Source organism: Rhinopithecus roxellana, chromosome 11, assembly GCF_007565055.1.
Source record: "Rhinopithecus roxellana isolate Shanxi Qingling chromosome 11, ASM756505v1, whole genome shotgun sequence".
Taxonomy (NCBI): Eukaryota; Metazoa; Chordata; class Mammalia; order Primates; family Cercopithecidae; genus Rhinopithecus; species Rhinopithecus roxellana.
In genome coordinates this window covers 119,760,062-119,776,220 of record NC_044559.1, presented here as the reverse complement: position 1 = coordinate 119,776,220, position 16,159 = coordinate 119,760,062, and the positions used below count along the sequence as shown (strand labels likewise).

At 35.4% G+C, this 16,159-nt stretch overlaps 1 protein-coding gene across 1 annotated transcript in view; it reads right to left on the bottom strand.

Moving 5' to 3' along the window:
• PLXDC2 (plexin domain containing 2) overlaps positions 1-16,159 on the bottom strand; it is a 459,866-nt gene that overhangs the window by 96,039 nt on the left and 347,668 nt on the right. Inside the window, exons 7-9 of the mRNA XM_010385741.2 lie at positions 15,360-15,459; positions 3,318-3,413; positions 2,998-3,079 (exon numbers count right to left, since the gene is read on the bottom strand). Of these exons, the coding sequence (XP_010384043.1) occupies positions 2,998-3,079; positions 3,318-3,413; positions 15,360-15,459 (278 nt within the window). The remainder of the gene's footprint in view (positions 1-2,997; positions 3,080-3,317; positions 3,414-15,359; positions 15,460-16,159) is intronic.

Below are 16,159 nucleotides of genomic sequence, written 5' to 3'. Positions count from 1 at the left end.
GCCAGTTTCAAAGTGATGATACTTTCTTGTGGCATCAACTAGGACAGATTTATTTTTCAGTAATACATCTACAATTTTTCAGAAAGCAATGAAAATTATCTTGCTTGATGCACCTGCAACCTGGCAGGTGTGACACAGAACAGGTGTCGAAAAAACAAGACCAAAAGCTGGGCATCACAAAGATGGAGGTTTGATTCCAAACTTATCACTTAAGAGCTATGAGACCCTCTACACGTAGCTGAGCTCCTAAAACTTTCAGTTTCCTCTGCTGTGAAAATGTTAAGCGTGATATTTGAAAATTCCTTGGCTTAATGTCTGGCAGAGACAACTCTCAATAAACTGAAAGTATTAACAGTAGAAGCAGATTCCAACTCGCAGATATGTTTTGATTGTCAAAATTGCTTGTTTGGAAGTTTAAACATATATTTCATCAAAAATTATATTAAAAGATGAAATGATCAGTGGTAAGCAGGTTTCTAGATGAACCTTCAAAACCTCCATTTACCATAACACAATTTAAGTCAAAAATTCTCCTAATTGTCTTCTGGTTAGGGTGGTCGAATGGCCCTTGTTTTTTTCTTGGACTTTCCTGGTTTTAGCATTGAAAGTCCCTCATCTTGGGAAACCCTTTGGGCTAGACAAATTTTAGTATGATTCCTTCGTTTGGAAGCTAATCATTATTCATTTGTTCATCCTTTTTTTTTTTTTTTTTTTTTTTCTGCAGTCCCAGGTATGTTCTTAGGCTTCAGAGATATAAGGACAAATTGGATATGGTCTCGGCCTTTAATAAATTTAGAGCCTAGCAAAGAAGACAGACAAATGAACAAGCATCAGCAGGCCCCACACAAAACGCTAATGATGGCGGTTTGCCCAGGATGCAGAAAAACAGCTGATAGGCACCTCACACAGACTTGGACGAGGTGATCACTGAAATGGATCTGAAGTAGGTATGCAGCTCAAACCAGTGCCTCCTATATAATTCCTTTGGACATTTTCCAATTCTGAGATCAGATTTCCTTAAATATACATATAAAATGTCATCTCTTTAGATTCCCTTATGTCGGTATCTAAACAGATTTTGAATAACTTCTGATATGCATATAATCTTTATGGAAAACTTAGTAAAATATCAATATAAATAACTATAAACCCTTGCTTTTATAGCAGTTCCTCCTACTTTAGATATATAACTAACTTAAAAATCTCCTTTTAGGCCGGGCGCGGTGGCTCAAGCCTGTAATCCCAGCACTTTGGGAGGCCGAGACGGGCGGATCACGAGGTCAGGAGATCGAGACCATCCTGGCTAACATGGTGAAACCCCGTCTCTACTAAAAAAATACAAAAAACTAGCCGGGCGAGGTGGCGGGCGCCTGTAGTCCCAGCTACTTGGGAGGCTGAGGCAGGAGAATGGCGTAAACCCGGGAGGCGGAGCTTGCAGTGAGCTGAGATCCGGCCACTGCACTCCAGCCCGGGCGACAGAGCGAGACTCCGTCTCAAAAAAAAAAAAAAAAAAAAAAAAAAAAAAAAAAAAAAAAAAAATCTCCTTTTAAAAACGCAAACTGCCTGCTTGCTTTTGTATTATTTGGAATTCATTTCACAAAGGAAATTACTAGAACGCCCCGTTAAATTGAAAACAAAACAGAAGTTATCATAAATAATATTGTTCTAGCCATAATACTACAGTAGTTGCTCTAAAGTTAGTGAGTTAAAAATATTTCCCAAAGCTTGTGATCGAAATATCGGCATTTTATTTTTACATTCTTCAATAAGTTTTAAAGGATTCCTGGAGCATGCCTTCATCGTTACAGCAAATGCTATAGCAAGAAGATGGTAAGACAGACTGCTCATACAACCGAAAGCTCGGGTATAACATACACGGATTAACAGCATGAATATTCAGTTTTCCTCCTGGGGAAACAATCTTCATAGACTCTGAAGGCGAGAAAGGCGGACTGTAAACTTCACAGGGGACAGGGACCGTGTCAATATTGTTTACTGCTGTGTTCCCAGTACCCGGAACATCACTGATGCACAAAATTGTTGAGTAAATAACAAAACAAATTTACAAGTTTTCATCCTGTATTTCCAACAAATGATTATTCAGTCTCTGAAAAGCTCTAGTAACTGGAAAACCATCTTTGCCACCTGTCAAAATCAGCAAACCTCTTTGACACCAGTAAATTATGTAGCTTAAGTTTCACAGCTAGCTAATTACAATGTGATGTCAAAACCACATGTTCTATATTTGTATTAGATTATATCTGCAATCTCAACTAATAACCTTTGAGATGCTACATAGGAATTTACTAAGAATGTTCATGTGATTATTATAAACTACCCTTGCTATGAAAATATATCTCATAACATGCTTCTGTAGGTTTATCGGCTCGTCAACTGCTCTATAATCATCCTGTATTTTAAGTCCCACAGAGAATTATAAATACATGTCAGATAATGACCTTATTAAATATAAAGGCTCTTAGTCATTTTGAGCTCTCAGACAAAGGAAAAGAGTAAAATCCCCACTTATGAGTTTTGTTTTGCATTTTGATCATGATATCTACATATTTTATACATACAATAGTGCTAATGCATACATATGCTACACAGTTGACATCCACTTCAAATTCAATGGGATTTTTAAAATTTTTTGTAAAAATGGGGTCTGACTATGTTGCCAAGGCTGATCTTCAACTCCTAGGCTCAAGTGATCCTCCTGCTTTGGCCTCCCAAAGTGCTGATACTACAGGCATGCACCCCCCTCCATGCCCAGTTAATATGTTAAAACTTTTTTGGTAGAAACAGGGTCTTACTATGTTGCCCAGGCTGATCTTGAACTTCTGGGCTCAAGTAATCCTCCTACTTTGGTCTCTCAAAGTGCTGGGATTACAGGTGTGAGCCACTGCGCCTGTCCATAAGTTTTTTTTTCTTTTTAATTTCTAATCTTTCAAAATATCTTTTTAAATTTTATTATTATTCTTATTATTATATTTTTACCTTTGAAGTTTACTACACCAACTGCAGTTGAAGCCAATCTGAGAAGATACACAGGGGCCACATCTGTTAAACTGGAGACATGCTAGCAAACAGGAAAGAACAGATTCAGATTCACAAAGACTAACAGGCAACATGGGGGGAAAGAGATTACTCAACTAAAATAAAAATCACTGTCCCTCAATCCTCAGGATCAAAATGCCCATGCATGCCAAACACAATTATAATGGTAATTATTTAATACGATTATTATAACCATTGAACAGATCAGACCATCAAATTTGCAAATCCTGTTTTCCACCTAGGTTTACATATTCACTTACTAGGTAATGGGGTCATCTCCACAGCTGAAATGTTGGTAATTTTTGACATTTGTAGCTCTACTCGGTGGTATTCATAAATTGTTCTTCTTCGAACATCTAGAAAAAAAAATGGGAAAAAAATCAACTTTTAACATTTCCCTGCTTACAAAACAACAGCATTTTAATAATGGATATAGAATTATATACAAATGGTCCAATGTGGTTTTAAAATTAAGCCTCATCCTGTGAGAAGAGTGATTATAAAATACATAAAAATCATATGCCAAGTAACCGGAAATCTTTTTATCAACGAAGTCGAAAGTGTTGATTAGGGTCTCAGATTTCTCACTTGCTTATTAAGGCTTCAACTCATTGTCATTCAGACTATACTAATCATTTTTTGGATAGATTTACATATTTTCAAAGATGTTGACTCATGAAATCAAGAAGGTAAAATGATACCATTTCTTCCATACTAAAGCTGAAGTGTTGAGAAATGGGTAAAAATGTCTCACAATCTAAATAAAGTTAATGGAGAATAACAATGTGATTGCTTTAAAAGTTTAGAATAAACTTCTTCAATAAAAGTAAAACATACATTAAATCATTCTTATATTTCGTGGTGATCATAGTTAATAATATTGCATTGTGCATGAAATTAAAAAAATAGATTTTTAAGTCTTCTCACCTCACACACACACACACACACACACACACACACACACACAATAACTATGTGAGTGATGAATGCGTTAATTAGCTTGATTGTGGGGAACATTTCAGCATGCATAAATATATCAAATCATCACCCTGTATATCTTAAATACATATGATTTTTATTTGTCAATTATATCTCCATAAAGCTGGAGGGAAAAAAGGAACTTAAATCACTTTAAAAATAAGGATTGCTACGTATTAAATACACAGTATCATATCTAAAGAAGGTTAATTAGCATTTATATTGCACAATGTAGTTTATAAATCATTAGCAAATCCATCAATGTCCCTGAGGAAGAAGATAGATGGAGACTTTGACAAGAACTCTAACCATTTAAAATCCAATAAATATAAGCAAACATATTTTAACATCAAACCAGAACAAAACATTCAAATATACTTAAAATGCCCTTTTAAGCCTTATACTAATGTGCTCGCCCGGGTTTGGTCAATGTAAGTGGAAAAATAATGTTGTCAAGATTTTATTCCACTCCTGAAATGCCTGTAGTGATATGAATGCATTTCTGGAATAACAGGACATCTATGGATAATTAGTAAGGCTATAAACTATTTTTATTTTTATTTTTAAGACAGGGTCACCCTCTGTTGCCCAGTCAGCGGTGTAATCACGGCTCAATGCAACCTGGACCTCCTGGGCTCAAGCGATTCTCCCACCTTAGTCTCCCAAGTAGCTGGGACTACAGGCATTTGCCACCATACCCACTTAACTTTGTTCTTATTTTTTGTAAAAATGGAGTCTGGTTATGTTGCCCAGGATGGTCTTGAACTCCTGGACTCAAGTGATCCTCCTGCTTCGGTCTCCCAAAGTGATGGGATTACAGGCATGCACTCCCATGCCTAGTTAATTTGTTAGAACTGTTTTTGGTAGAAACAAGGTCTTGCCATGTTGCCCAGGCTGAGCCCACTCCTGGGCTCAAGCAATCCTCCTACTTTGGTCTCCCAAAGTGTTGAGATTACAGGTGTGAGCCACTAAGCCTGTCCATAAGTTATTTTTAAAATATCACAGTATCCAATTTGGGGAAGTAATGTCATAGTGGTTAATAATATGTGCTCTGAAACATTCTGTCTACGTTCAAACCCCAGTTTTGCTGTGAGGAATCTGTGTTACCTTGGGCTCCGTTGCTAGCTTTTCTGTGCCTCAGTTTCCTCATCTATGAAATAGGGATAATAGCACCTATATTACTGCATTGCTTTGAGGATTAAAATGAGATAATATAGGAAAATTGCTAGACAGTCCCTTTCACATTGTAAATGCTCATTACATATTAGATACAATTTTTGTCTAACTTTAATATGACAACCTCAGATCATACAAGTTATATGCTGCAGTTAATAATCTAATCTCGATAGATCCAAACCTACTGAAATCACACTACAATCCTGGAATCAAACTTCTAGTAATTCTTCTCCATTTTTCACTTAGAGAAAGTTAAATTTATATTGAAATCATTAGACCCAACGATGACCTCCTCTAAAATATAGAGCAGGGAATGTGGTGGCCCTGATGATAGTGAGTTACCTTTTAGTAGAAGTGTTCAGAAAAGGAAGATACCTACTCATCCGAGAATTTGCAGAGGCTGTCAAATGTTTACTTCTACAAGTATCTCTCCTTTTCTCTACTCATATCTTTTTATCCACTTCTGATTATTCACCATGAAATTGTATTACAGAAGGGGTGGGGAAAGGGTCGAAGCAAACCCTTTTGTGACTTGATGTGGCTGTGGGTCACTGCCTGAAAATATCTCAGCGGTATCAGATTGAAAAACACTGTTTAAGAATTCTAATACAGTGAAATTTTGTTATAACTGAAAGATGCATATACATTCTTCAAAAAGTAGACTTCATTAAAAAAACAGAGGAAATACTGGTTTCACGGTACATAGTAAGGTTTCACGAAGTATATAAATCACATCTGGTTTTTTTTTTTTTTTTTTTTTTTGCTTTTAAAACAAATAAAAAGATGGCTCATCTTCTGTCTGTGTCTAAATAGAATTCATTCCTATGTATTGCTTTCCCGTGTATTTTGCTAAAGCATCAAGTTCTTATAAATAAATAAATAATGTGGCCTTTCCATAAGATCACTAGGATGGGGGTTCTTGAGTCTTCACACTAAAGTTTGCACAGAATCTGTCATATTACTTGGTGCTTAAAATACTAGTATTCCTTTTATTTCATGTTACACTTTGAAATTCTCAACTACTAACAATGATTGAGAAGCTTCTGAGAGTTATTGATCGTGCATATGGAGTAAAGAGAAAGTGTGACCTTCTTTTGCTATGCTAGTTCTATTACCTGCTCAGAGACCTCTACATATTGTGAGGAAATGAACTGAACAAAATCCAAATTAATGAGAATTACTTTTGTTCGATGACCTGCCAATTAACGACGACTTCCAAATGCTCATTTATGTAGTATTTCAGAGATACTTCTATAAGAAACAAGTAATTAGAATTCTGGTTACCCCTGCCAATGCTAGAAGCTTTCATATGATTCCAAAAATCTATTTTACTCATGGGTCTTCTCCAAGAATAAGCCAAAATAAAGTTGAATTAAACGTTCAGTCTTAGTGATGGTGATTCAACTTCAATAGATCAATACTCACCCATCAGTGCCTTTTAAAAGTTAAGAAAAATTAAATTTGAGTAGATTAACATAGAGAAAATGTGATCAAAATCTTACAGTGATGTGTAGCAAAGTGCAAATATTGCATGTTTTAGAAGGCCTGATCAATACCAGCAGAAAGGACAATGTGATCATATGGAAACACCAAGAATCTTCCTTGATCAATATCCACTCTAGCTGAAGTGAACACAGACTAATGAGTACCCTGAGGCATGATTAGCCATGATCTAGTTCATTTTCCTGCCTTGAAAGCTTAACATTCACAGAGACTATATGAGAAATCGCCTAACTTGTCTTACTCTTATATTGTATAAGTATTATAATATTTTGTCTGAATTGTCAAATGAATGATTTGCTAACATTTCCCTATTTATGTGTTGCCAATGCTTAATGACTGGCTCCATATGCTTGTATCTTATTTCTTTTCTGGTTCAAATCGAGTCCAGCACAAACACCGTTTATTGAATACTCTTTAATGGAAATAGCCTGTATCGTATAACCACAAGATTCATTTCCAGCATGAAGACTCAGGAAAAAAGAGACTCTTGGGATACAATTGACACTATTATAGTGGCTACAGGCTTCCCTCAGAAAAGTGCAATGCATTAGCAGAATTAGCTAGTTGGAGTTGTCAAATAAAAAATGCATTTGCCAGAATCATTTTAAAAATTTCTCTCTGTAGTTCTAATTCTCTGAAATAATAATGTCATTAGGCATTCAATAAAACACAAACCTTAGTTGAGCATGAAATGCTAATTTAAGCCTTTTAGATTGTCCTGTCAACATGCCCTCATTGCTGGCAAAGTTTCAGGACACTGGTAAAACTTACATGGCCAGAGTTCCTAAGTTACTTGAGTAAGCATAAAGGAAATAAAAAATATGACCTAAAACAACCTTCAAATTTCTTTTTCTCTCACGTATATTTTACTAATGGCTTAAACCAGCTGCATTTCCTGCCTTCCTTTGATAATTACTTTGCTCTGGACTTGACATGTTCCTAAGACATTAACTGATAAATACTCAAGGTGATGGATATCCCAAACACCCTGACCCGATCATTACATAGTCTATGCAGGTAATAAATACTCACATGTCCCCATATGTAAAGCATTAGGCATCAGTAAAAGAAACAAATGATTAAGGAACAAAAAGAGAACCAGAACCAGCAGTGGGACAGTAAATGGTCCATGCAGTGTCACAGTGGGCCAGTGTGGCAGGTGGGCTGCGGGCCTGTGACAATACCATGGTTCCATTGCTGAGGGCTGCTTGTTCTGAACCCGGTGTTTTTGCAGGGGGACATGCCTCCCTGCTCCTGAGACTTACAGGAAGAAGGCGTGATATGTATTTGCCAAGTCATTACATCACTCTCTCTCTCTTTTTTTTTTTTTTCTTTTTCTTTTCACAAAGGAGACTGTGACTTCATTAAATTGAATTGGGTGTGTTGAGGCTCAGAAAACAATATCCCAAAATGAAGGCCTTAGAGGCAGCTTCTGAAGCAAATGTTTTTCCTTTTCTTTCTTTCTTTTTTAAAATTTGTGTAAATGTAAGGGGTAGAAGTGCAGTTTTGTTACATGGATATATTGTGTAGTAGTGAAGTCTGTGCTTTTGGCGCTCCTGTCACCCAAATAGTGTACATTGTACCCAATAACTAATTTCTCATCCCCAAAACCCTCTCCCTGCTCCCACCCTTCTCAGTCTCCAATATTTTCCTTCCAGGCTGGTCTGAAACTGGCGGGCTCAAGTGATCCTCCCACCTTGGTCAACCAAAATGCTGGGATTACATGCACAAGCCACTGCTCCCAGCTAAACACAGTTCTAAATTGTTAAAAATTTACTTTCTCTAAGAGTATTGTATAGGATTATATGTTAATAAATAAAGAAAATGAAATAAAAGAAAGAATTTAACCACAAGTCCCTGAAGAAAGCCTTTCTTGTTCACAACAATTTTAGAAAAATTCTCAAATATGTAAAAATGGATTAATCAGTGATTTCTATGTCCAGAAAATTTTTAGAATTTTGCTTGTCTTTAAAAATCAAGTCAGGGTCAGTCAACTAGCTTACATTAGAAATGTATGCATTAAACTAATAAAATATCATTTTATGCAATGCCCTCTATCTTGGAAATGCTTCATGAATAGTTATTTTGTGAGAAAACATCATGATTTCTATTTATTTCTGCTTTTGTTGAGCCTTTGGTGAGCTAGCGCATACTTGAGAATGTAAGCATCTAATGAAATTGTGCTATAAACAGAAGCAATTTTATCTTCTGAAAAATGAATAATTTTGAAGCGTTTTCCATTTTGAGGTGAGCAAAGGTAAGATGACACAATTTACTGGAGACCTGTTGATTGATCTGTTTTTAAGTGAATGAGAAGACCACAACTCTGAAAATAACAAATGAGGCCCAGTTCCTCTGAAAGGGCTTGAACTGCGTTCTAGAAAATATTATAAAATAAAAAAGTTCAAGTTTTTTCAAGATTATTTATATTTTTCATAAGTTTTGACCACATAGTTTCATTATGGCTGCTACATAATTATAGTGAATGTGTCCTACCACTGAATCAAAATTGCAAATTGTTTTCTATGGGAAAAATTAGTTAAAATGATTATGTTTGAAATGCTGTTATTTAATAAATATACTTATATTTGAAAATTTATTATTTAATCATAGCTAATATTCTAAGGCCTTTATCCTAAGCAAAGAAGAAATAAAAACAATGTTTATGTAAGTATTATGCTTGGCGTTTAATATTTTATTTAAATATGTGGATATGGTCTATGGTTACCCTATCCAACATGATAGCCACTAGGCACATATGGCTATTTAACATAAACTTAATGAATTAAATTCAATTAAAAATTCAATTGCTCAGGCTCACTAGTCATATTGCAAGTTCGTAGTAGCCACATGTGACTAGTGAGATCGCATGATACGATTCAGGTTCACAACATTTCTATTAGCATAGGAAGTTCTGAATAGCATACTGGTCTACGCTATTATTATTATTTTTAATTAAAGCTTAAGATAGTTTGTATATTTCATGGGCAAAGCTGTGTTTTTGTTTGTTAAGGTTGTTTTGTTCACTGTCTAAAAGTAATATGAAAAAATTGCTGCCTGGGTCGGGCATGGTGGTTCACACCAGTAATTCCAGCACTACGGGAGGCTGAAGCAGGTGGATCACTTGAGGTCTGGAGTTCAAGATCATCCTGGCCAACATAGTGAAACCCCGTCTCTACTAAAAATACAAAAATTAGCTGGGCATGGTGGATGCACCTGTAATGCCAGCTACTTGGGAGGCTGAGGCAGGAGAAGCGCTTGAACCCAGGAGGCGGAGTTTGCAGTGAGCCAAGATCTAGCCACTGCACTCCAGCCTGGGCAAAAGAGTTAGACTCCGTCTAAAAAAAGAAAAAAAGTGGTGCCTGGTCTGTAAGCTTATCAAAAGACCACATACAGCAAAATATATACCTACAATTGTTCCTCAAAGAGTTCAATGACCCTCTTTGTAGTATTTTAAAAATATATTTGCTCTACTAGTTGTCAGTTTTATTTCTGAAAATGTTTAATGTTTCTTATGGAGCTATGAATAATAAACAGCAAAGCAAAGGTGCATTGTAGCACAAACAATGTCAATCCATTTAAAACAGCAGATACTGATACAAAGAGGCTTGACCTTAAGAAAGTACCAAATAATACACTGTGAGTGAGAAAAATAAAGGAATATTCTAAGGGATTCAGATATAGTCACCGTCATAACTTGGAGTAGAAGCATTTTAAATGAGGTCAGCTGCTTTCCAGATTGGAACAAGGCCCCGCATGTGTGTGTTCACGTAACTTTCTCTTTACTTAAATGGCATGGCCTTATCTTTTCCAGATTAAAGAACCACATGGCATGAGTGGATTTTCCGAGTTTCTTGCTGGGAAGATTAGACTCATTAAGCTCGGAAGGTAGAGAAACAGTGAGGCCTGATGGGGTAAGTCAGCACCCCAGAGATTATGCTTGAAATTCAAAGTGTTACACTGGAGGAGAGAGAAACAAACTAGTGCAAGTGGCACTAGTGAGAATTGTGCGTGTACTCAGGAAGACCTCTGCATGTTGTGTAAGGATGTGGGAAAGAATTACTTGATAGAGCTATTTACCAAGAACTTATGGAAATTACAAATGACATAGGAATATATGACAGTGTTAAAACTTTCTGGTAATTGAAAGACAATTAGAGCAACAATGAAATACTATTTTGTGCTTATCAAATTTGCAGAGTTAAGAATGAATATTAGAGAGCACTTTAGGAAATGGGATATTTCTAACATAACGATGGGTAGTAAACTGCTTCAACCTTGATGGAAGCAATGTGTCAAAATACATTCAAAACAATATTAATATTCAGCATCTACAAATTCACTTTTTGAGAATCAGATACATGCAAAAATGTAAAAGCAAGGATATTTAGCACCATTTTACTGATAATATGAGATGCAAACTATGTAACCAACCTCTTTAGTGACAGGTTACATAAATTATGAAACAAAGAAATTTGTTATAGCTATTAATGACATTTTGGACAGATATTTAACAGTGTAAAATATGTTTTATATATGAAGGTGAAAACAGGGGGCAGAATTATTTACAGCATAATGCCAATTTTCTTAATGTGTGTGTATGTTCATATATATGTATATTACAAATAAATAGTTGGATACAGATACGTGAAAACATGTATTGCGATTTCTCTGTAGTAGATTTCTAGGTAATTTAAATTTTCCTTCTTGGGGTTCCTGTTAATTTACAAATTACTCAGAATTACAATGTGCTATGCTTCTAATCATAAGTATATTTTTACATTCATATTTCTGAAATGAACAACCACAGTCAGTCCTATACTTAGACCTGTTTTTCATAGCTGTACCTGTGGATATTGAATTAGCTGATCTCTATGGTTCTTTCTGTTTCTAAAGTTTTACAAATACATTTTATGAAAAACAGTGATTTAGGGACATAGAGATGGACAGACAGGCAGACTCAAGTCTTATGAAGAGATATAAAGCAACACACAACCACATAGTCAGAAAGCATTGAAGTTCCAGAGAGACACTGTCACTGTGTTTCTCAGTGGGAATCTCCTGTGGTTCCACTCTGATGGGCACCCGGACTTGGCAGTGACATCTAAGCTAGTATCGCTGTTTTTAAAGGTGATAATGATGATGGAAAAAACAGTAACTTTAAGTACAAGTATACTACATACTCTCTGCTAGGTAATGCATGCTGTGTATACATGGCATTTTAGGTACTAAGATGCTCATTTTATGTAGAAAGAAAGTTACAGAAATTAAATAAAAGTTTAACGTTTCATGACCAATAATCAAATGACAATATTTCTTATACTTTCTCTACTTTTAATTTCCACCTTTTTAAACATAAGCCTTAGTTTTACCACAGACCTTTCCCTCTCATTTTGAGGGGGCAAAGGTATTTCTCTTGTAAACTCAGAAGGATTTATCAATTTACTAACAATGCCTGAATTCCCTTTGATATTGAAACTATCAGATCACCTGATCTTTTATGAAAGAAAATAAAGCTGCTTTAATTAATTACACTTGAAATTTACATTGAAATCATTTACTATTTGGGGGTCTTTAAAAACTGAAAAGCAAGTGTTTTGTTGTTGTGAGGAAGAATCAATGGGGAGAAATTTTAATAATAAATAAATTAAAATTGCTTTACAGCATTTTGAATGCTTTACCAAACCTTCACCAAATCTGATAAGAATGGTATAGTAATGATGATCTACTGGGAAATACTCTTTCCAGGCTTTAGCTCACATTCCCATGTTCCCATGGCTACATGAAGCCAGAGGTTTAGGTAATATAATCTGTGTAACCAAAATGATTAACAGAATAGAAAATTGATCTTATGAGAATAGGGTTCTATGTAACACACCTTGCAATGCAGAAGAAATGAAACTACTCACTACTCAGGATAATCATCAGTTGTTCCCTAGATCCACTTGGTGGGGGGAAAAATGTTAACAGAGGCAAAGTATTGAAATTCCCTACAAAGACAATTCCTAATAGCGAGTGTTGCTAAATAAGGGAACTGAATTTTGAAAAGGACTTATATCGGTCTAAATTCTGATTGCTGAATATATAACATAGGTCTGTAGGAATCAACTTATTTCTCACAAAAGAACTGTACTTGTATAACCTGCATTGTGCTAATCTTGAGTTATCCTAATCTCTGGCATAAAGATGCGCTTTTTGTTAGCTGAGAATACAATGCAACCATATATCTCTTGTTATACAGAAGCTCATGTAACAGACACAGTTATACTTTACAAATGTGGGAGAGACTTTTAAGGAGATAAATCTTTTTGTTCCCAAATGATTTTTAAGTAGAACATATTGATTCTAATTTTCTTGCATAAATATAGTCCCATCTAACAGCAACAATGGCAGAACTAGAGACCCAAATCTTTCATTCCTTCTTGGCTAATTTTCTCAGGATGGAACAGTAAGGTTAACAGGAAATGTGACTGCTTTTCAGTATGCAAATTGTCTGAGGGACATTTTTCTCTGAACTCTAAGTTTGAATTAAGTTCTTTTGGATAACTGCTGAGTCCCAAACTTTAGACATAATCTGGTCTGAAAATTCATATAAATTTTGCCAATTTATTAAATGAGATTTGTATTTGAAAATATTTTCCGCCAATACATAATAGTTATCCTTTGACAGCCTAACAAGGGATGCAAAATTACACTTTAGGGCCCGGATATCTAAGTACAATTTTAACATTGGGAATATACCAACATAATATTTGCATATTAAAATACATTTGTAAGAAAAATTTTTGGTATTTTTGTTGGTGTTATTTTTTAAGCAATAATATATCAGAACAACAATATGGACTAAAAGCCCTGTTGAGTAAGCTGCAAATAATTTTTTTCAGCAATAAAAAAAAAAAGAACCAACAAATAAACTAAAACTAGTGTTTCTTTTTACTTGTGCAATAATTGACTCAAACCATGCTTGATTTAACAACTCCGAAAGAAAGAATGTGAGAACAGCCGTCCTCAGACAGAAACCAACTTTAGCTGTCCCAGGGCTCGGCCTCTGATTTAAGAGCTCTGTCAGGATGCCTTTATGTTGCCTACACATACTCATGTATCCTTGCTTTGTTCACAGTACAATTTAGTTTCTGGAAAACCTGCTTTGATTTAACAATTCCCTTGAATATTGCCTCCCACAAATTCTCGGCTAACAAGGAGAAACTCCATGTTCTTCACCAAGCAGAACCACCAGGTATCAATGCCATTTAGTTATAAGATAAGCATTTCAGTTCTAAGATATCTCACAGTGGTGAGATAACGCCTATAATGTTTCTGCTGATCCATTGCTTTAAAAAGTATAGCTTCCACTCCAGTTGCTGTCTATATTTGAGAGTTGGCATCATTAAGTACAATCACCTCAAGGCTCAACCGAAGAACATGAGCATGTGATAAATTATCTACCACTGTAATCAAATAAAAGAAGAAAAAGAACTTTGAACAAAAGAGAAAAAAGATCTCATCTTGAGATATATTTTATTATCTCCCCTTTCTTTAAATAAGAACACATAGGACACAAACACTCCCACCCCACCTTCGCTTACTACCACACCAAAGCATCTCTCAGGACTGTTCTTGGAGTGAGGGAGATTCAAAAACCAGAAGCTTTCAACACATGCCTATTTATAGGGTCAGAATGGCTAATTCAGTCTGCATTTCAGTTTCTGATATAACAAACAGTTATCCAAAGTAACACATCCCTTTTTATTCCATAAAATGTAAACTAGACTAGATAGGCAACCATAATTTAAAGAAAATATATATTTTCTCTGGTGGTAAGTATAGCTCCATCCAGATTTTTATTTCTTTGTACTTTTTAAAAAATTTAATTTGTACTTTTTCTTGCATCTTCCTTTAGACTCCCAAACAGTTTTACACAAATACATTAAATATAAGATAGCACAAAGCTGTGGTTTTGCTCAGAAACTTAAGATAAACATACATAAAAGTCATATGTCTATCAATCCAATAATCTGTCACTGTTTATGTCATTCTTATTAATAAAAGAACTATATCTGCTTAGTCAAGCCAACTATCCCAAATAATCTGGCTGGGCACAGTGGCTCACATATGTAATCTCAGCACTTTGGGAGGCTGAGGCAGTAGGACCACTTGAGCTCGGGAGTTCAAGACCAACCTGGGCAACATAGCAAGATCTCATTTCTTCAAATAATAATAACAATAATAATAAACAGCCAAGGATAGTGGCACATGTTTGTGGTCCCAGCTACTCAAGATGCTGAGGCAGGAGGATCATTTGAGCTTGAGAGGTCAAGGCTGCAGTGAGTTGTGACTGCACCACCGCACTCCAGCCTGGGTGACAGAGTAAGACCCCAAATCAGAAGACAGGAAAAAGAAACAAGAAAAAGAATCCAAAATTACACATTCTTGGCTTGGCTATTTAATTTCTCTTTACCTGAGTCAGTTCAAGGGTGACACAGATAACCCAATAGGAGTTATAAACCAAACCACAGAATTAACAAGCATCAATTGGCTAATTAATTAGCCATTTTTTTTCTTCAGGTACATCTGCCTGAGATCAATCTCCTTTAAATTTATCTCCAGAGAGGCTCACTCGTTGTGACCGCCCTTCTTCTACGTACTGGGAATTTGTTGGATCCTGTGGACAACGACAAATGCATCGGACAGTCCGACTTTCACTGGATGATTGGTTGAACTTATCTGTGTGACCAAGACAGGAATCTGGAAAAAAAAAAAAAAAAAAGCAGGTTGCTACACGTTAGATCTGAATTTCTTACAGGAAAGAAAGGTAGTAGGATCCTCTTGTTTCATGGACAAAACCACGGGAAGGAGATAAAAGACTAGAGAGGGAGCCCAAAGTATTAGAAAAGAGGGACATATAAAACCAAAAAATTACATTAGTTTAGTGCTATTGAATGAATAGAAGAGACAGATAGTTCCTGGTTCTAAAGGTGGCTACTTGATGTTGAAAGTAATAGATTATCAGAGAATATAATTGATGCTAGATGCTACAAACTTATCACACATATAGGCACATCATGAATGCATTTAGTGCTGGCTATAATTTTGGAAACAGAGATTCTCCTCTTACTCTTTGTTTTCCAAAAAAAACTTCATTGTATATTTGTTTTTATACAATTTGAGAAAATCCTTGTTTATAAGCAGTCTTATAGATATAAAACCTAGAGAAAAACAAATAAATGCACTGTTAAATATACATTTGACAATATCATCATTGATTCATAGCTAATTAAATTTGGCAATCATTTCACCATTTTGGTTGAAACTACTATGAAAGACTTCTAAAGCTCTTATGGTCATCTCAGTGTGACAGTTCTTGTATTCGAATCTCAGATTTGAATCTCAAGATCTGAATACGATAGATATTTCTAATATTTACAGGTTTACAGTTAAAAAATAT